Source organism: Phascolarctos cinereus, unplaced genomic scaffold (genome assembly GCF_003287225.1).
Source record: "Phascolarctos cinereus isolate Bilbo 61053 unplaced genomic scaffold, phaCin_HiC Scaffold_3;HRSCAF=262, whole genome shotgun sequence".
NCBI lineage: Eukaryota > Metazoa > Chordata > Mammalia > Diprotodontia > Phascolarctidae > Phascolarctos > Phascolarctos cinereus.
The window spans coordinates 166176734-166197148 of NW_027555736.1; the positions used below are offsets into that span (position 1 = coordinate 166176734).

Sequence of the window (20415 nt, forward strand, 5' to 3'; positions counted from 1 at the left end):
TTTATTACCCCTTTTATCTAATCTTTTCTCTTTAAATAAGATATACTTTTCCATTACTGTAGTTTGGTCATAGGTTTTATCCCACAAAGTCTTATCAATTTTTTGCCTTCCTGTTTTTGTTTCTGCCATTCTTTCCCCTTTTGTTGCCCATTTCTGAATGCCAAGTCATTTTGAAATGCTTTTAAAGTCATGTGATCCTAGCATTTTAGTGTGATCATTTGATGTAAGAAATCAAGGAGTAAGGAGAGTTATAGGGCCAAAGGATAAACTGAGGGAATTGTTGAGACTAGAGGAATAGAATAAAATAAGTGGGTAGGCAAGAATATCAGAGTACCAGGAGTAAGATTAAAGGGAAAACATGAACCAGTTGCTTGAGTTCCCAAGCTTCATAGCATTTTGTCTTTATCTCACCATATCTCCTGATTAATATGGAACTTAATGATCTTGTTGTTGGAAGATGGTATCTATCTTATATAGTATCTATTGACTCTTGCCAGCTGAGGAAAACTGGGAATAATTTGAGCAAACAAGTGGAGATGTGTAAGGAAAATTGGGGAAGTGATGTAATAATAGATAAATTGTTTAGAGTGGCAAATTAAGAGTTTGTAGGAGTTGGTATCTAGGAATTTATTTACCATAATTCTGTGTTTGGGAATGATCAAGTAAAATAAGGAATGAAAATAAAAGGCAAAAATATCATGAAAAACCCAAGCTATGCAATGTTGTGTGCAAGTTTTATATAAGCTGAATATGTTTGATCCTGATAGAAGCTCATAGGTGTATATGTGGAATATGCTACATGTATGTATGGTAGATAGTATATCATAGGTAGTCTGTTAACCAACAGTAATCTAGATTAGATTTTGTAACAATTTTCAGGAAAACACTTGTATTTTTTAATGTTAAATGTTTTTAATGTTACTAATATGATTATATTTAAAAAGTAAGTTTTTTCCCTTTCCCTTTTCCCCAACAATGACTAACTCCCCCACCTTTTTGTTTATCTAAAAAACAAATCATCAAACTAGAAACTCCCAAATCTTCTTCTCCCTCCGTAAAAACCCCAGGTGGTGGAATGGGTGGTATGAACAGCATGACTGGAGGAATAGGGATGGGCCTTGACCGGATGAGCTCCAGCTTTGATAGAATGGGACCTAGTATGGGAGCTGTACTGGAAAGAAGCATCGACATGGATCGAGGATTTGTGTCCGGCCCAATGGGAAGTGGAATGAGAGACAGAATAGGCTCCAAAGGAAACCAGATATTTGTCAGAAATGTAAGCAAATAAATGTAAAAGAAACTTTTTTTCTTTAATTTTCTTTGTGTATGTATTACTAATACCTGTTTTCATTCTAGCTGCCTTTTGACTTGACTTGGCAGAAACTAAAAGAGAAATTCAGTCAGTGTGGTAAGTATACAAATGATTGTAGATATGTTCATATTGATTGTGGAGGAGGTTCTTAAAATTCTAAATACTGACAAAGGTACTTACTCATACCTATTGAAATTGCTAATTCCTGGGTTTATTTCCAAGTACAATTATACCTCAGGCTTAAATGGAAAGGTAAATGTATTTTAAAATATTTTCTTGGAACAATACAGGTCTGTGAGGTAAAAGGACAGGGATCCTAGGGAAGTCTGAAGGTACTTCTTATGCAGAGCCTTTCATTTGAAATATATAATTTTATTGTTTGATTTCATTATGTTTCCATTATCATCGCTCACATTGTTGTGTAATTTATTGTCAGTACTAGTCAAGTGACTTCATTTCATTTATTAGTTCTTTGTTGCCTGTCTGGATCAGTAGTGTCAAACTCAAATAGAAATGGGTGTACTAATCCATACTTAAGGATCCCTACAAGATGCATATAGACTTAGTTTTAAAAATGTGATGTTACCTATATTTTATTTTATTTTTATTTTTTCAAATATTTCCTGCATTTTTATCTGGTTTGGGCCACATATTTGATACCTCTCATCTAGATCATGACAGGTTTGGACAGATAGTGTAGAAGTAGTAAAGTAGGAAAAAAATTACCCTTACATTCAGGTTTTCATGACATATCTGTCTCATGCTTCTCCTTCTCTGGCCATTACTTTTCAGTCTTCTTTGTTAGATCATCATTCATATTCTCTTCCATCTTTCCCCTACCCCTTCCCACCACATTTAGGTATACTCCAGGTGTCCTATTCTCTCTTCTTTCTCTTCACTCTCTGTGAGCTCATCAAATCCATAGGCACAACTATCATCTATGGGCAGATGACTCCAAAGTAATATATATTCAGTTCTATTCTTTCTCTTTCCCTATTCATCTTCCATCCCTTCAAGCTATTTGATATTTCTCTTCTCTTTTTCAACCATACTCTTTGAAAAAAGCCTTCTACACTTGGAGTATATTGGACATTTCCAACTGGATATCCCATAAACATCTCAAATTTAGTATGTTCATAGTAGACTCATTGTCTTTCTCCCCAAAGCCTTACTCTTCCTCACTTTTTTGTTTCTTTTGAAGTCACCATCATTTTCAGCCTGGAAGAGTCCTTGATTGTTCTCTCCCTAACCCTCAAGTCCAGTTACTTGCCAAGATTTGTTGATTCTCTTCTCTCCACTCAATGGCTATCACCCAGTTCAAGCCCTCCTCACCTCTCACTTGGCCTATTATAGTAGCCTCCTGATTGTTCTTCTTGTACCCAGTCTCTTTCTCTTCCAGCTCAACTTCCACACAGCTGCCAGTGATACTCCTAAAGCACTTACGCTCAAGAAACTTTCGTGGTACCCTCTTGCATCTAAGATAAAATACATACTCTTCAGTTTAGCATGTAAAGCCCTTCAAGCTGGCTCCATTCTACATGTCTGGGCTTCTTACACATTATATTCCTTCAGGTACTCTGTGGTTTAGTCAAACTGACCTATTTCGTTTTCTTTACAAGGCATTTTATCTCCCTCTTCTGTGCATTTGCACAGGCTATTCTCTATGCCTAGAGCATTCTCTCTTCTTTCCTCTGCCTCTTAAAATACTTAGCCTCCTTCAACTTAGCTCAAGTGTACTTTGCCACACAAGACCTTTGCTCTTCCTTCCTCCCAAAATTATTTTTTGTTTACTTTGTGTGTGTGTGTGTGTGTGTGTGTGTTTACTTATTTGTATATGTGCTGTTTTCCCCCAATAAAGTGTAAGCTCCGGAGGGCAGGGATTCTTATTTTTGTGTTTATATTCTTAATGCCTAACACAGTGATTGACACATAGTAATCATTTAATAAATACTTTCTTAATGAAAGAAGGCTGTCTTCAAGCAGTCTTGAGATGGATGAATATGGTAATTTAATTGTAATAGAGGGAAAGTTAAAAGTATTTTCGAGTACATTTTTGGGGTTTATTTACTTTTTTACTTTGAAGTTGACATCTTGGTGGACAGCTTTGTTAATATTGGCACCAAGGCCGTTTTATGAGCGATCAGTGATCATGGGCTTAAATACATGCCAGCCACTGTATTTAGTGCTGGGGATATGAAGAAAGGAAGAAAAAAAATTGTACCCTCAAGCTCCTCACATTATAATAGAGGAGAAAACATAAAATTGTCATATACATTCAAGGTGTAGACAGAGTAGTTTGAAAGTAATTTCAGAGGGAAAGAACTAGTAGTGGAAAGATTTAGGAAAGGCCTTCTACAGTAGGGGAGGTTTGAGCTAAGTGTTGAAGGAAGCCCAGGAAACTAAGAGGTAAAGGTGAAGAGAAAGATCATTTCAGGCATGGGGACAGCTAGTGCAAAGGCATGGCATCAGGAGATAGAATTTCATTATGTAAGAAATAGCAAGCAGGCCAATTTAACTAAATCATAGAGTGTATAAGAGTGGTAAAGTATAAACAACTTAGAAAAGATAGTAAAAAGGGTAAAGATGTGAAGGGCTTTGAATGCCCAAAAGAATAGGCTATATTTGATTCTGGAGGTAATATACGGGAGCCCCTTAAGTTTGTTGAGTAGGGGTGACATGTTCAGATCTGTGCTTTACGAAAATCATTTTAGCAACTCGAAGATTAGAGTGGGGAAAGAGTTGAGGGATACCAGCCAGAAAGAAAGCTATTGTAGTAATCCACGTGTAAGATGATGATGGCCTGAATTAGAGTGGTGGCTATGTTGGGTGGAGAGAAGGGGACATATACAAGACGTATTGTGAAGGTAGAAATGACAATTTTAAAACAGATTGGATATGTGGAGTGAATGCCAGTGAAGAGCTGAGGATGACATTGAAGTTTCAGGCCTAGGTGACCAGGAAGCTAGTGGTGCCTTCAATAGGAAGCCTCTTGTTGGAGTAGGAAGTCACATGATCTACACAATGGATAATTAGCAGCAATGTGAAGAATAGATTGAAGGAATGAGAGAATTGAAGTAGCAAGATCAGTTAGGAGGCTGTTGCAATAATCTAGATAAGCTGATAAGAATTTGAACTAAAATGATAGCTGTATGGATAGAAGGAATTGGATACAAAAAATGTTACAAAAGTAGGAACAGCAAGATTTGGAATATATTTGGGTGTATGGCATAAGGGAGAGTGAAGAGTTGAGGAAAATGCTCAGGTTATAAACATGAAACATTGGAAGTCTGGTGGTACCTTCAACAGACCAGGAAAATTGAAAGGAGTGTGTTTGGAGGGGAAGATAATGAGATCGTCTTTGGATATTTTAAGTTTACATCCATTTTGAAATGCCCGATAAGCAGTTGGTGATACTAGACTTAAGCTTGAGGGAAATATTGGGACATATGTACATCTGGGAGTCATCTGCATAGAGATTATATTTAAGCTCTTGGAAGCTTATAACTTATCAAAAAAGAGACTGTAGAAGAGAAAAAGGCCCAGGACAGAACCTTAGGAAACACCCACAATTAGAGATTATGATGTGGGTGATAAGTAAACAAAGGAGACACAGAATGGACAGGTAGGAGGTGAACTGGGAGAAAGAAGAGTTGTAAAAACCCAGAGAGGAAAGTGTATCAAGGAGAGAAAAGATATCTGATCAATAGTGTCAAATGCAGTAGATAAGCCAAGAAGGATTAGGGTTGAGAAAAGACCATCAGATTTGATAATTCAGAGATCATTGGCAACTTTGGAGTGAGAAGTTTCAATTGAGTGATAAGGTCAAAAGCTAGATTGCAAAGAATTGGATGAGGGGAGAGGAAATTCAGGCAGCAAATGAAGAAAACTTTTTAAAAGTTGAAAGAGGAGAGATATAGGACAATATCTTGAGAACGTGGTAGGGTTTTTTTTTTTAGGATAGAGGCTTTAAAAATATTTTTTAAAGAGTGGGACACTTGGACATATATGAAGGCAGTAGGGAAGGAACCAGTTAATAGAGGTTGAAAATTTGAGAGAGAGGGAAGGTGATTAAGGATGGAATCTACTGAAGAAGGTAAAAGAGGATGGGATCAATTGCACATACAGAGAGGATGGTCTTGGCAAGAAGAAGGGATGCTTCTTTGTCAGAGACTGGGGGAAAGAAGCAAAGAGTGGGAGAGATAATTCAAGCAGTTTTGGGCTGAAGAGAATGGGAGGAGAAGGAGCTTGTATTGAATGACCTTAATTTTTTCATTAAAATAATAAACAGTGTTCTTTGCTGGGAGAGAGAGAAGGGGGTGAGATTTGGGGGGTGGGAGGGAGTTCAGGAAAAGAGAAAAGATTTGGAATAGCTTCTGTAGGGAGTAAGAGAATCAAAGAAAAATAAAATGTTTGAGAAATGCCGTGAGATTTGGCAGTTAAGAAATCATTGACAACTTTGGAGAGTACATGCAATTTTTAGTTATATTAGGAGGCTGGAAGCAGCCAGATTATAAAGGGTTTAGAAGTGAATTAGAGGAGCTAAAGTGCCTAATGTAGATTACTTTCTCTCAAGCAGTTTAGCAAAGAAGAGAAATATTGAATGACAGACAACAGAGATAGTAAGATCTAGTGAGAATGTTTTTAAGAATTGATTAGAGACCTGGGTGTGTTTGCAGACAGCAGGGAAGGAGCCTGTAGATAGGAAGAGATTAAAGATGAGAAAGAGTGGGGTTAATAACACAGGCAATCTATTGGATAAGATGGAAGGGTATAGGATCCAAGGTAAAAGTAAAGGTTTTGCTTTGGCAAGAAGGGCCACTTTTTTTTTTAACAGATGGGAGTGAATAAGAAGATAGAGGGGAAGGGTGTCTGAGTCATTTGAAAAGATGAGGAGAGAAGAAGGATCTATCTCTCAGTGAATAGCTTCAAATTTTTAGTGAACTGTATGTCTGAGTCAAGGTCAGAGGGGATAGTAAGAGAGGGTATAGCGGGAGCATTGGGGAGAAATGAAAAGGTTTGAAATAGTAACTGTGGTTCAATAGGATAGTGCCTAGATTAAGGAAGTGTAAAAAGATTGCCTTGCAGAAAGGGTCTAGTTATGTAATGATAATAATTGCTATTATATAATATATGCAATGTAACATATTATGATGTAATTACAAATAATTACAGTGACCCAATGTGAGTCTTAATATGTAATTTACATTTATTCTTAGTTTTCCTTGGCCTGCTTTTGAGTCTTGCTCTCCTTAATCACCTTGAGTTTTCAAAGAATATAAAACACAAGCTTTCTTACTAGTAAAAAAATAATGATAGAGGAGGTAGCCTTTTTATCATTCCTATTCTCCAAGAAAGAAAGCAGATTGATAATGGGGCTTTGGGCAGTGACTAAACTTTTGAAGGGCAGTTAGTGGGAAGTGGGAAAGAGATATTAGAGTTGGTAAATAAAGATCTGACATGGATTTCTGTATAAAAATGAATTAAGACATTGTGAAAAATGGTAGAATGGCTTTCAGCAATTATTGGTAAGTTGTATAGGGTAACATTCAAGGAACAGTATTACTGATTTTTTTTTTTTGCGAGGCAGTTGGGGTTAGATGACTTGCCCAGGGTCACACAGCTATTAAGTGTTATGTGTCTGAAGTCGGATTTGAACTCAGGTCCTCCTGACTCCAGGACTGGTGCTCTATCCACTGTACCACCTAGCTTCCCCTACTGATTTCTTAATAGTTGGAAAGCAAAGATGTTATGTTCAAAAGAAGAATTTAAATGATAAAAGCAGGGACTAGAGAAAAGAAGAGTGTTGTTAAAATGCTAACCTTGTGTGCACAAATTCCTTATAGGGGCATTGACTGGATCCTGTACCCGCTATGTAACATAGTTGAGAGTGGAGAAGAGCTTGTTGGTATTTGTAGTTGGCAAGAGTGGTGGTCTTTTTGAGTAAGTCAGTTAGTTTTGAGGGAGTAGTTTTTTGAAGGGACCAAATCTAAGATTAGCAATAGAGTTTAAAAAAATCAGTAAAGTGTACAGTGTACTTTTATTAGTCAAGATGGTAAATATGTTTTCCCTTCGAGATCCATCTATATGTGACCATTAAGATTTTTATTATATGTTCAGTAAAATTAATTCTTAATTGAAACCTGTAAACCTTCAAGGCTCATAGTTGAAGTGAGTCGCATGCTTATTTACATAACTTCCTTATTTTCCCTCTGATTAATTTTTTGCTACTAAATCTGGGGATTGGAGGCAATTAAAGTAGTCGACTGGATGTTGACACTTCTGCCATGTGTGGGACTCAGTTTTTATTCTACCCTAGTCCTTAATAAGTGTTTGTTAAAATGAATTGCTATCCAGCAGGCGATAAATTCAGGATTTAGAAAGAGACATGTTTTTTGGACTTGGCCATTGGGGGAATGTGTCTTGCTTGACTGTGCATGTTTGTTATATGAGTTTTGTTTTTGTTTTTTCTTTTCAGTGGGTCAGGGAGGTGGAAAGGAAATCTATTTTAAAGTGTATAAAAATAACTAAAAAACAAATAAAACAAATTGCCATCCCCTATCTCTGGTAGTGTGAGCAGCCTGTTTTCTGTCTAATCCCAGGTAAATTTGGTCTCATTCTTGCCTGCCTTTAGCATTAAAGCTTAATAAAGGGTTTGGGAATAACATCAGTTATCATAACAGTCCTTGTTCCCTAAGAGTAAGTTGCTGGTATTAGTTATTCAGAGACATCTTACCTAAAGTTGCCTGAAACTAGAGGGACCTTCCAGCAAACATTCTGAATAAGGCAGCATTTATCCCCAAGATTAGCTTAAACTTACTGCTCCCACTTCCTCACTACCCACTTGTTCCTGAACCCCTTGCAATATGGCTTCCATGTTTAAATTTTCTTTTTTTATTATTTTGGACTTAATAAACATAAATCTTGCCGTATATAAAAAACAGAAAAAGGGTTGCATATGAAACCATGAGTCTTTGTTATGTACATATTTTTAAGTATATAGTAAATGTGCCATGGTGGTCTAATATTTCCTGTTTTTCGGTATCTCTTTTTGAATTTATCTGTGATTGTCTTTTGTGTACTTTTCACACATTTCATTGACATTCTTCTTTTTTTTGCATCACTTTCACTATTCCTCTTTCTTCTGCCCTTAATAAAAAGTAAGTATTGTCACAATCTGCACACATTGGAGTATAACTTCCATCTTTAGTACTCTCCTGAAATTGTTCTCTGCAAGGTCACTGATGACCACTTAATTGTGAAATCTAATGGCCTTTTTCTCAATCTTTATAGTCATTAATTTCTCAGTAGCGTTTAATGCTATCAACTCCCCCTTTTCCTGCCTTTTTTTGTGAAAACTCATTTTCTTTTGGCTGTGCCACCTTGGTTCTCTCTCTACTTGTTATTTCTGTCTCCTTTACAAAATACCTAAATGTAGGTACATCCCTGCTGTTGGTTTTTCTGTATTCTACTTTGGTAACTTCGCCTACTTATGTGACTAAGTATCCCTTTTATATAAATTAACCCTTTGTCTATATCTCTGGCCTTGACCTTTTTTCTGAGCTACAGACCTATTGTCTATATTTCAGTATTTCCTGCATTTCTCTATATGTCAGTATTTCCTATTGGTACCATAACCTCAGAATTTTCCAAATAGAACTCGACTCCCATACCCTTCCCCTTGGACATGTACCTAAACATGTTCTTCTTGACTTGTCTGTTTTTGTTAATGGTTTACCATTATTCTAATCATCCAGGCTGGAAACTTTGTGATTCTCTGTCATTCTTCATTTGCCTTCACCCTTTATGTCATTTGCCAAATCCTGTAAGTTCTACCTTTGCAGTGTTTCTCCAACCTGCTTCCTCTCCATTTCCATTGCCACTATTCTTTAATATTTATTACTTAAACTGCTACAATAACCTCTATGCAAATCTCCCTGCCTCTAATTTCTTAGTCAGTCACCTAGCATTTATTAAGTCCTGCTATGTGCTTGGCCCTGTGCTGAATGCTGAGGTCATAGAGCATGGCAAAAAAGCAGTACCTGCTCGCAAGGAGCTCACAGTCTGATGGGGGAGAGCTGCATGCAACTAATACAACTATGTACAAACAAAGAACAAAAATATTTATACATATATACACATATACCATATATATATATGCACATATGTATGTATACATGCAGAGGGAGAGAGAGAGAGAGAAAGAGAGAGAGAGAGAGAGAGAGATGAAAAATCAGGGGTAGTTCTAAAAGGAAGTCACTAAGATTAAAGAGGACTGGGAAAGGTTTTTGCAGAAGGTGGGACTTTAGATGAAATTTGAGGGAAGCCAGGGAAGCTAGGAAGTGAAGATGATACAGGAGAGAGTTCCAGGTGTGGACACACAGCTGTGATAAAGCTTGGAATCAAAAGATAGAATGACATGCAAGGAACAGCGAGTATCACTGGATCACAGAGTATGTGGTGAGGAATAAGGCAAAATAGGACTGAAAGGTAAGAAAGGGCCAGGTTATAAAGGGCTTTAAAAGCCAAACAGGATTTTATATTTGATCGTAGAAGTAATGGGAGCCACTGGAGTTTATTGAATAGGTGAGATGAGATGATCAGACTTGAGCTTTAGGAAGGTCACTTTGACAGCTGAATGGAAGATGGAATGGGGTAGGGAGAGACTTGAAGCAGAGAATAATCAGCAGACTATTAAATTTATACAGAAGTGAGGTGAAAAGGAACTGTAGCAGGGTGGTTGTAGTGTCAAAGGAGAGAAGAGGGGCATATAAGAGAGATGTTTCAAAAGTAGAAATGACAAGACTTGACAACTGATTAGATAGGAGGAGAGGGTGAGAGAGAGAGAGGGAAGTCAAAGATGACACCTAAGTTGTAAACCTGAATGAATGGGACGATAGTAGTACCCTCTACAGTAACAGCGAAGTTCGGCAGAGGGGAAGATTTTGGAGGGAAGATAATGAATTCAGTTTTGAACATATTGAGTTTTAGATGTCTTCTGTGGAATATCTGATCTGAGATGTCCAGTTGGCAGTTGGAAATGAGAGACAGGAGATCTTGATAGAGATTAGGCCTGGACAGGTAGAACTGAGAGTCATTTGCATAGAGATGATAATTGAAACCATGAGGGTGAAAGCCAGACTACAAAGAATTAAGAGAATGAGAGGAAAGGAAGTGTAGGCACCTGTTATAGCATCTTCTCAAGTAATTTAGTCAGAAAAGGTAGGAGAGATATTGGACAATAGGTAGAGATGGACAGATTAATTGAGGGTTTTTTGAGGATGATGGAAACATGAACATATTAGTAGGCAGTTGGAAAGCAGCTAGTAGGCAGTGATTAAAGATCAGTGAGACAGTAGAGGTTTTAGAGGAAGCAGTGTACTGGAGAAAATAGGATGAAATTGGATCACTTGTACATGTTGAGGGATTTTCCTTGGTGAGAATGCAAAATGGGTAAAGGAGAAGATGGTTGCAGAAGGTGATGTGAGTTATGTGGGATGCAGAACAGGGGGGATGAGAGGGAACTCTATGCAAATGGCCTCATTTTTTTCAGAGAAGTATGAGACAGTGTTTTCAACTGAAAGCTTTGGAAGTTTTAAGGAGAGATGAAAAGGTTTGGAAAAGCCACTTTGATAAGTCACTAGTGAAATCAATTAGGGAGGTATAAGAGGATTGCCAATCCACAGTGAGGGCTTCTTTGAGATTATGTGGCATCAATTTGTAGTAAAGTGAGTTAGAATGGTTTCATGATTTTGTCCAGCCTCATTTAACAAGACATGAAGGCAGCATAGAGTGGGGTAACCCAAAGCTGGAGTTTTGTAGGGCAAGAACTTCAGTTGGTTAAAGAGGCAGTGTGTGTGGTTTGTCCTTTGTTCTCAAAGAGGACCATGACATCAGGAAGATGATGCCATGACTTGCAAATGAATTGGATTTCAGTGAGGGAGGGCTGTGCAAAGTCACCAGCCTTACTTTCTCCTCCAGAGCCATCTGGGTTCAGTGGCCAGATATAGATCAGGACAACTGGCAGTGGCTCAGTGTAGCAGAGAGTTAATTTACTGAAAGTTGGTTCAAGATGGAAGAAGGAAGAGAGTGTAGACATTGTGAGGTTGATGGCCTGGGAAAGACCTGAGGTGTGGAGGGATTGGAAATTGTGGTGAGAACAAAGAATAAGGTTTAACTAAATTGCAAGGCCAAGGGAAAAGTAGAATTACTACAGATAATGATCAGATAATGGAATTCAGATTTAATGAATGTGGATGTGGAACACTTGTGGGTGATGGCAAAATAAAAGGAATAACCATCTCTGTGTGTAGCTATGGTGAAGCCCAATAAATAGGTCATGAGAAATTAATGATTTGTGGAATTGGGTGTTTAGGGTATTTGAAAGGTTGAAGTCCCTTGGCGTGCTTAGTTGCTCAAAAAACCTTTCAGTGGTTTTTTGCTGCTAGTAATCTAGCAAATATTTGTTGAGTACCTACCATGAACAAGACAGTATGCTGGATTTAAAATTTGGAGAAGATAATACACCATCCCTCAAGATCTCATAACCCCCTTCAGGAAATAAAGATACACACAAAGAGGGATAAGAGATATTAAAAAAAGGGTTTTAAATAGTATAGGGAGGGGCACCCAGGTGGCGCAGCGGATAGGGCACCAGCCCTGGAGTCAGGAGGACCTGAGTTCAAATTCGGCCTCAGACACATAACACTTACTAGCTGTGTGACCCTGGGCAAGTCACTTAACCCCATTGCCTAGCCTAAATAAATAAATAAGTAGTATAGGGAAATGTGGTTTAGTGGAAAGAATGTAGCTTTGAAATAGAAGGATATGGGTTCAGATTTTGGTTTTGCCATATCTGTATGACTTTGGGCAAATTAATTAGCCTTTAAGGTCCTTTTTTTCCCCTCAACTGGAAAATGAAGAGGTTAAACTAGACTGCCTAAAGGTGGTCCTTTCCAGCTCTAAATCTATAATCCTATGAAGATAATGAGTGGTACAGACAGTAAGTGCTTATTTGGGAGGTGTACTAAGGCATGGTACTAGAAGGCCTCATAGAAGAGCTAGGCCTTGCTAAATTTTGGTAGATGGAAAGTATTCTAGGCTAGGAAAATGTCGTGGTTGGAAAACACAAGTTGTTCTGGAATAGCAAGTATATCAGGATGGAAAAAGTAAAAGTTTGTATATGGGGGATGGGAGTGATAAGAAATAAGGCTGTAAAGGAAAATTTGAGAACGCTTTGAATACCTCTTTTAAAGACTTGTCATTCATAGCACAATTATAGGAAATAAAATACAGATTATCATTTGCTGTGTTCTCATGTACTAAAAGTCAGCCCTTGTTCAAAAACCTTCGTTGGTTACCCATTGCCTGCTGAATAAAGTCTAGCATTCAGTGTTCTACAGTCTGGCCCCAGCATCTTGCTACTTTATCTTTTATAATTCTTCTATGTGAATCCTACACACCTGCCATAGTCATTATTCCTCAAAATGCGTGTCCTTTCCTGTTTTTTTACACACTATTACTTCTGGGTGAAATGCCCTTCACTTTTTTCACTGTCTGTCAAAAACCAACCAACTTTCAAAGTTTATGTCAAATATTTCCTCCCAGCACTCTTTCCTGATCCTCCAACCAAATGTGGTCTTTCCCTCTTTTGGACCCCAATGACATTTTGGAGTTATTGTAATTATAATCATTGTTAGTAACAATGATGATGATGATAACAATAACAACGGTCATCATTTATATAATGCTTTAAGGTTTGCAAAGCTCTTTATAAGCATTATTCATTTGACCCTTGCAACAGCTCTGTGAGATAGGTGCTATTATTATCTCCATTTTACAGGTGAAGAAACTGAGATGAAACACTAAGTTAGTTGCCTAGTGACAGAAGGATAGACTGTCTGAGGCAGGATTCAAACTCAGATTTTCTTGACCCTGCGTCCAGTACACTATCCACTATGCCATCTAGCTGTCTGGTTATTCATCTTAGAGCGCTTAATAATTATTTGAGTATTTGTCTCTTCCATATTAGATTGTAAGCTATTTGAAGGTAGTAATTCTGTCTTAATAATCTTTGTTTCTTTTGGTTGAAGGCAGTGATGATGTTTAACTTGTAGAAGACTTTTATGGGGAAATGGGAGTACAGGTGGAGGGGTGGGATATGGTTGTTTACTTCAAATATTTAAGGAGCTATTATACGTAATAGGGATTGGATTTATTTTACTTGGCCCCAAAGGGAAGAGCTAAGACTAAAAGACTGAAATCACAGAGAGACATATCGGAGATCCTTACAAGGAAAACCACTTAACAATTAGAATTGTTCTACAATGGAATGAGCTGCCTGTGAGAGTTGTTTTCCCTGTTACTGCAGCCATCAAACAAACAAAAGTAGATGACCGCTTATTGAGGATATGTTAGAAAGGATTCAGGTTTTATTTAGAGGATGAACTATATGACCTTCTGAGATACCATCCATTTGTGAGAAACTATGATTTTATTTATACTTAGCATAGAGTCTAACACAGAGTAGCACCGAAGTATTTGTCGAATTGAATTTTATATTTGAAGGGGCTTTTAGAAAGTAGGGGAAACTTTGTTTCCCATTCTGAACTTAAGGGAGGAAAGAATAGGTGCATAATATAATTTGTTATTGTCACATTTCATTGTCAGCATTTTAGTTTTAAAAACTATGTTCTTCGTGTTCATTAATTGCTACTTCTTTTTCAACATATTAGCATGATAGAAAAATTAACTATTTTAAAAATATATAGATAATAAATACTGTTGTTCTTTATCACAAGGATGTACATTTTGAATTTTCCTAAAAATATGAGTGTAATTTACTTATTCATTCACACTTTTTTGGGCTTCATTTCTCTTAGCATGCTTTTCCACAATGGCTGATGACTAACTTATGGCTATAATTTCAGGCCATGAAATATAATAATGTTAATTGACCAGTGGAAATATAATTCACCTTGGCCTCATTAACATAATAGTCTGGTATAATCCATTACTGTATCTAAAACATCCATTAGTCCCAGATTTTCCACAAAATTCTTCCTTCTTGGTTCAACAAGGTATAATAATGTATCTTTTGGAGCTATAAAAGAGAGAGAATCTTCTTCCAGGCATTCCAGTTAAGAAGTGATGTGGCTGGGGAATGAGAGAATGCACCTACTCTTCTCATAAGCTGAATAGGCTTCTTTCCATGAATTTCTGTTAAGTGACCAACTTACTTATTCATAACAAACAACAGCAACTTGTAATAATCTTTATTGATTAAAATATTTGCTGTTTCAATAGTAATAGTGCATTGAAAACTTCATTGCCACCCTTCTGAGTAGGGAGCAAAATATACAGTATGTCTGTTGAAAGAACAGAGTTCTTTTGTTTAGTCCAAACATTTATACTGAAATATCTTTTATATATTTTTTTCACTTATCATAAATCTGCTACATTTTATATTTTAAAATCAGTTTTTCTCAGGATTATGCCTCATTGGTTGCTTCACTCGAGGTCATAGGATGAGCTGAAAAGGACCTTAGGATCAGATGAAAAAAATTTTAGTTGAATGCAGTTAAAAAAAACATAAAACAAAACAAGGTGGTGATCACATAAAAAGAAATTCTAAAAATGTGTTAACACTAAGCTTATAACACTGAATTGGTAGAATCAATAGAATTTTAAAGCTGAAAGTGAACTTAATAAGGTGTGTGATGTAAGCTCTTCATGGTACGGATGAAAAAACAGACCCAGAGAGGTTGAGTGACTTGCCCAAAGTCACATAGCTAGCAGAGTTGGGACATGAACTCAAGCCTTCTAATTTTCAGTCTAACATTCTTTCTCCTCCATGATGCTACCTCTTAAGGTTTTTGTTTACTGGCAGAGTACTTTTCCTTTACGTTCTGAAATTAAATGTTGGTCTGTGCAGTAACTATGGTACTTGAAAATTTCTGCAGCTTTTTTTCCTTATTAAAGATCAGAAACTATCTGATATATCTGTGGTTGCTACATAGACTTATTTAGCTTATTTTATGAGGTGTAAGCATAAAGTAATGGGATTTTAAAAAATAAGCATGTTAGAATTTAATACATCTAAATTAGTATCAGCCTAAAGTATTCACCATGGGAATCCATATTTTTATTTTAGTATTGCAGCTATTGCTTAACAATTTAAAAATCATATAATGCATTCCTTTGGCCATACCATGAAATGGCCCATTTCATTTTTGAAGACAGCCAAAAGTCATTTGGAGGCAACTCTGATAAATGAGGTGAATAATTAAGCTGGGGATAACTTAGTTCCAAACAAGGTGTGACTAAAAATTGAGTCTTTTGATATTTTGTGTGTATTCCTAAAGTTAGTTTCAGAACAGAAGTTGCAAACATGTTTTGAGCAATGGCAGTATATTTAGAATTAACTGTATCTCCCAAGATAACTTTGAAAGAAAATGCAGGCATGAATGTGGAAATTCTGTGATGTTACTAAATAATCTCTTGTGTTACTAAATAATTAGTCATATTACTGTTGATGTTAAGTCATGTCTGACTCTTTGTTACTCTGTAGACCATGTCACACCAGTACTGACATGGGGTTTTCTTGGCAAAGATGCCGTTTCATTCTCCAGTGGATTAAGGCAGACAGGTTAAGTGACTTGTCCAGTGTAACACAGCTAGTAAGTGTCTGAGGCCTCATTTGAACTCAGGTCTTCCTGACTCCATGCCCAGCACTCCATCCACTGACCTACCAAGCTGAATAAAACTTGTGGAATTGTTTATTCAAATATTTCCTCTTTAGCCAATTAGCATAAGTTGGAATGGTATTTATTTTTCAGAATTCTCTGCCTAGTATACTTGATATTAAAAGAGTTAAAAAGATTTTCTGTCATGCAAGGTAGGTTTTGATCAGATGCTATTATTTTATGCAATTGGTGCCTATTTGGAAACTTTTAGGTCTTTCATTAAGAAAAGTATATTTATTTCAAATTAACTAATAATGTCAGGTTGCATTTTTCTACATTACATAAAAATATGGATTCACTTTTCTTACAGATATTATACTAGGTAGAAAAACATAAATATCACTTCTTTTTTGGAAAAGTAGGAAAAAAGTGGGGAGGGGAGAAATATAGCATATATTCAGAAGTGCAGGAGTCTGTGATAGATAAAAAGTGTCAGAAACTATGTTAAGAATTAAAAATGAGAAAGCATGCCATAGCTGCTATTTGTTACGACTTCGCATTCTTCCAAGTGCTCATCATTACTACCCACTAAGTTCTGTTACTCATATACCCTCTCTAGTGTGTTTGGTTGAGGTACAGATAGCTTAATAAATACTTTAACATATTGGTCCATCTTTTAGATAAAAGCATAGAAAACTTTTTTATTTTTAAGCATTAATATTAACATAAACATATGTAATCTATATTATTAGTTTGTGTTACAGTTATGCGCACAAATGTCTTTTAATAATACTTAGTGACACATTTCATTCATATTGGTAATAGGAATTATTTTAATTGTCTTATTTTTCCTATTCGAAATCTCACAAAATAAGTAGTTATTTTAATTCTTTGACAAAAAGGCACAAGCTTTAAAATATACCCAAAAAAGTCAACCAGAGTTCTTAGTAATGTGAATTGTATATTTTTTGGGGGGCAGCTAGGTGGCGCAGTGGATAGAGCACCGGCCCTGAAGTCAGGAGGACCTGAGTTCAAATCCAGCCTCAGACCATCCACTTAACACTTACTAGCTATGTGACCCTGGGCAAGTCATTTAACCCCAATTGCCTTAAAAAAAAAAAGAAATGTACATTTTTTTTCTAAATATCAATAGGAAAACATTTGCCCTCTACTTTGAGTTCAGCATCTCCCAGTGTATGTTTGAGGCATCAGGGAGTGTTAACTAGCCCTTACTTTCATGAAGCTTATGGAGTAGTATGGTGTGGATGACAAAAATAATTGGTACAAAATTCAAGTTGCTGAGGAAGAAGTCTTTATAAAGGAAAGACATGGCATTTGGGATGGATAAGTGGGATTTATAGGTGAAAATAGGCTGAATGGGGAGACGTCCCAAATAGAGGGCATAGCATGAGCCAAATAAAGAAGATGGGAAAAAATGGGACATTTTTAGAATTTGGAGCAGGCTGGCACATGGAGGATACTCCGGACCCTGCTACTGCATTCTCTAACCACAAATCACAACTTTGACCTTGAGTGAGGATTTAGAATCTGTTGATGGGAGAGGCTTTAAGTGTTTGCTAGTTGCAGTCATCTCTTCACCATGCTGCCTATGCTGTGACCATCATCCTTATATCTCTTCTCTTCTGTCCACCTCCCCTAACCTTAGACTACAGCCCTGGTTCTCCCAACTCTAGTAGGTTAGGTTTTTTTGTCTTATCTTGTAAGAATCTGAACTTCATGGCATTTCCTGTCCTCCACACCATGCTACTGCATGAATGCTATCCCTTCCTCTAGCTCTCCTTTGTGCCTTCCTTCATTAGAAAGTAAGTTGCTTGAAGGCAAGGGTTGTCTTTTATTCATCATTTATATCACCATTGTTTGGCACAGTTCCTGGCATCTGATAAGCACTTAATAAATGTTCTGTATCTGTTTTGTTGGAGTTGTGACATAGTATGAAGCCAGGGCCTGGGAGTCTGTGCTCTTGACTCACCTTAAATTTTTGATCCTAATCTGAGACAAGGAGCAAGAAAGATATGAGAAATGAGAGAAATGCTTAGAGAAAATTTGTGGGAGGAGGAGATGGTGCTGCCATTTCCAGGGTTCCTATGCCCAGCTACCTGTTGGTGGCAATTGGTCAGCTCTTGTTGCTGGTGTTTATTAAGGAGGTGGGTTCCCTCTCCACAATGATTTCTCCCCTCGTTGATATCTTTGGGGGTTGGGCATTGATATCTCTGGGTATTTTGGTAGACATTGCTATTCCCAAAGTTCTGGAGTTTAGGATCCTTTCAACTTCACATTAACCACTGACTCCTTCCTGGATATTTGAAACCTATGCAGACCTCCTTCATTCTTTAAAAATAACAAAAACAAAACCTTCACTTGACTGTATCATCTCCTCAACCTGTCATCCTATATTTTGTCTCTTTTTTTCACAGCCAAACTAATAGAAAAACTTGTATATTCTTGCTACTTCCGCTTCCTCAGCTCCCACTCACTTATCAAACCTTTACCACTTCATTGACATTATTCTTTTTGAAAAACCAACAATGATATTTGTATTATTCTTTTTCTCACTTCTTATCCATCTTGACCTTTCCTATGTTTGATACTGTTGAGCACCCTCCTTCTGGATACTTTCACCACCTTTTTTTTTCTTTTTTGACACTGTTCTATAATGGTTCTCTTCTTACCTGCTGGGCTGATTCTTCTCTTTCTCCTTTGCAGGTTCATTAGGGAGGATGTGCCCCATGTATGTAGGTGAACCCTAGCACTGTGTTGCATCCCTCTCTTTTCCCTATAATTATTTTTCAGCATTCTTATCAGCTTCCATGGATTCATATACAGATGACTCCCAAATCTACCTTATCACCTTTATTTGAAAATAAAATTTTCAAAAAAAATCATCTCTCCTAGGCCCCAGTCTTGCACCTTTCCATAATAGATAATACTTACTGATTGAGTTGTTACCTACTATTTATAAAATTATTTATTTAGGAAATTGTGTTCTTTGATGACCATATTTCATAAACACTTTTGGAACACAACCTGTCTTGAGTTGAAAACTACTTCAACTAGACTTAGACTCTGGGTCTAACTGATTATGGCACCTGTGTTCTCACACCAGTTTGTTACTAGAGGGCAGATCTGCAAAAGAGACAAGTTTCTGACTGATAGTTGAGACAAGGGAGAGCACAAAGTGGTAGATTCAAGAAAAGAGAACTATAGATAAGGAAAAAAATCAACATAGTTCTTGTCATGGCTTTAAAGAAATTAAAAGACCTTTATAGATCTTTGAAAATATAAAGTTTGAACAAGCCAGGTTTTAGGAATAACAAGGGATTCCATAATCATTGTATAGGACTTATTATTTCAGTGTGTTACAAAGCGAATATCTTGCTCTCCTATCTAGTTGCTAGAATAAAATCTATTATTGGTGACCTGGAAAATAAACTTTTTGAACCCTGTTATCTTAATTTATATTTTAAAATTTGAACCTGAAGGGTTTCATCATCAGGAAGAGAGAGGGATCATGAATAGTTATACATATAAGTTAGTAACCTTTTTGGGTTTTAATAATTTACCTCAAATACCTGTCTTTTTTCTCTCTGAAGAGCCTCAGCAATTTCTACTACTGTCCCAGAATAGGCAGGAGTAGGTCCAGGGTGCCCCCCACCCCCACTCTTTCTCCTCTCGATACTGCTGCTACTTTCTCTGCCTTTCCTAAATGCTAAGCCTAGGGTCATATTCCCTCTCTGATTCAGTTTCATATTGGGCACTATCAGGTCCTATCACCACATTCTCAATCTGGAGTTTTTTGAGAGTAGAGGAAATTGCTGTAGCACCTATAGTACCTCCTACTGATGGCAAAAGGAGCCTGGGAATGATTATATTTCTGTGTTTTTACTTCCAATTGAGGGGAGTAGAATTTGAGAATACAAACAGGGGAGAATTTAATCCAGCAGTATATTTGTTTAAATACATTTTCTGGTCTAGAAGGTTTTGGTGGAGTTCTGTGCAATAGATTTCTGGGCAATCTGATTCTTTAAGAAATTGACCTAAAAAGTCTTTTTAGTGGCTTAATATCAAAACAACAAATTTAGGGGCAGCTAGGTGGCGCAGTGGATAGAGCACTGGTTCTGAAGTCAGGAGGACCGGAGTTCAAATCCAGCCTTAGACCAAACACTTGACACTTAGTAGCTGTGTGACCTTGGGCAAGTCACTAACCCCAATTGCCTAAAATAAAATAAAATAAAAATAAAACAAAAAAACCCAAAAACCCCCCAATAAATTTAGAGTACCTAAGCCCTAACTAAGCAAATTGACTCTGAATCTAATTGTGTATTGTCTAGCAGTATATGTATAATTTTATACTTGTTTCACCTCATTTTAAAGCAAAGGTTCATGGACTCCTTTGGCAGTGGT

General features: G+C 36.9%; 1 protein-coding gene across 4 annotated transcripts in view; it reads left to right on the plus strand.

Annotated features, from left to right (window-relative positions):
• MYEF2 (myelin expression factor 2) overlaps positions 1-20415 on the plus strand; it is a 50922-nt gene that overhangs the window by 27763 nt on the left and 2744 nt on the right. For 2 of the 4 annotated variants that reach the window (XM_020975940.2, XM_020975816.2), the window contains 2 exons: positions 1068-1276; positions 1357-1408. In XM_020975940.2, coding sequence (XP_020831599.1) covers positions 1068-1276; positions 1357-1408 — 261 coding nt within the window. Of the gene's footprint in view, positions 1-1028; positions 1277-1356; positions 1409-20415 lie in introns of all 4 variants that reach the window. The other 2 variants (XM_020976072.2, XM_020975530.2) reach the window with 1 other exon arrangement.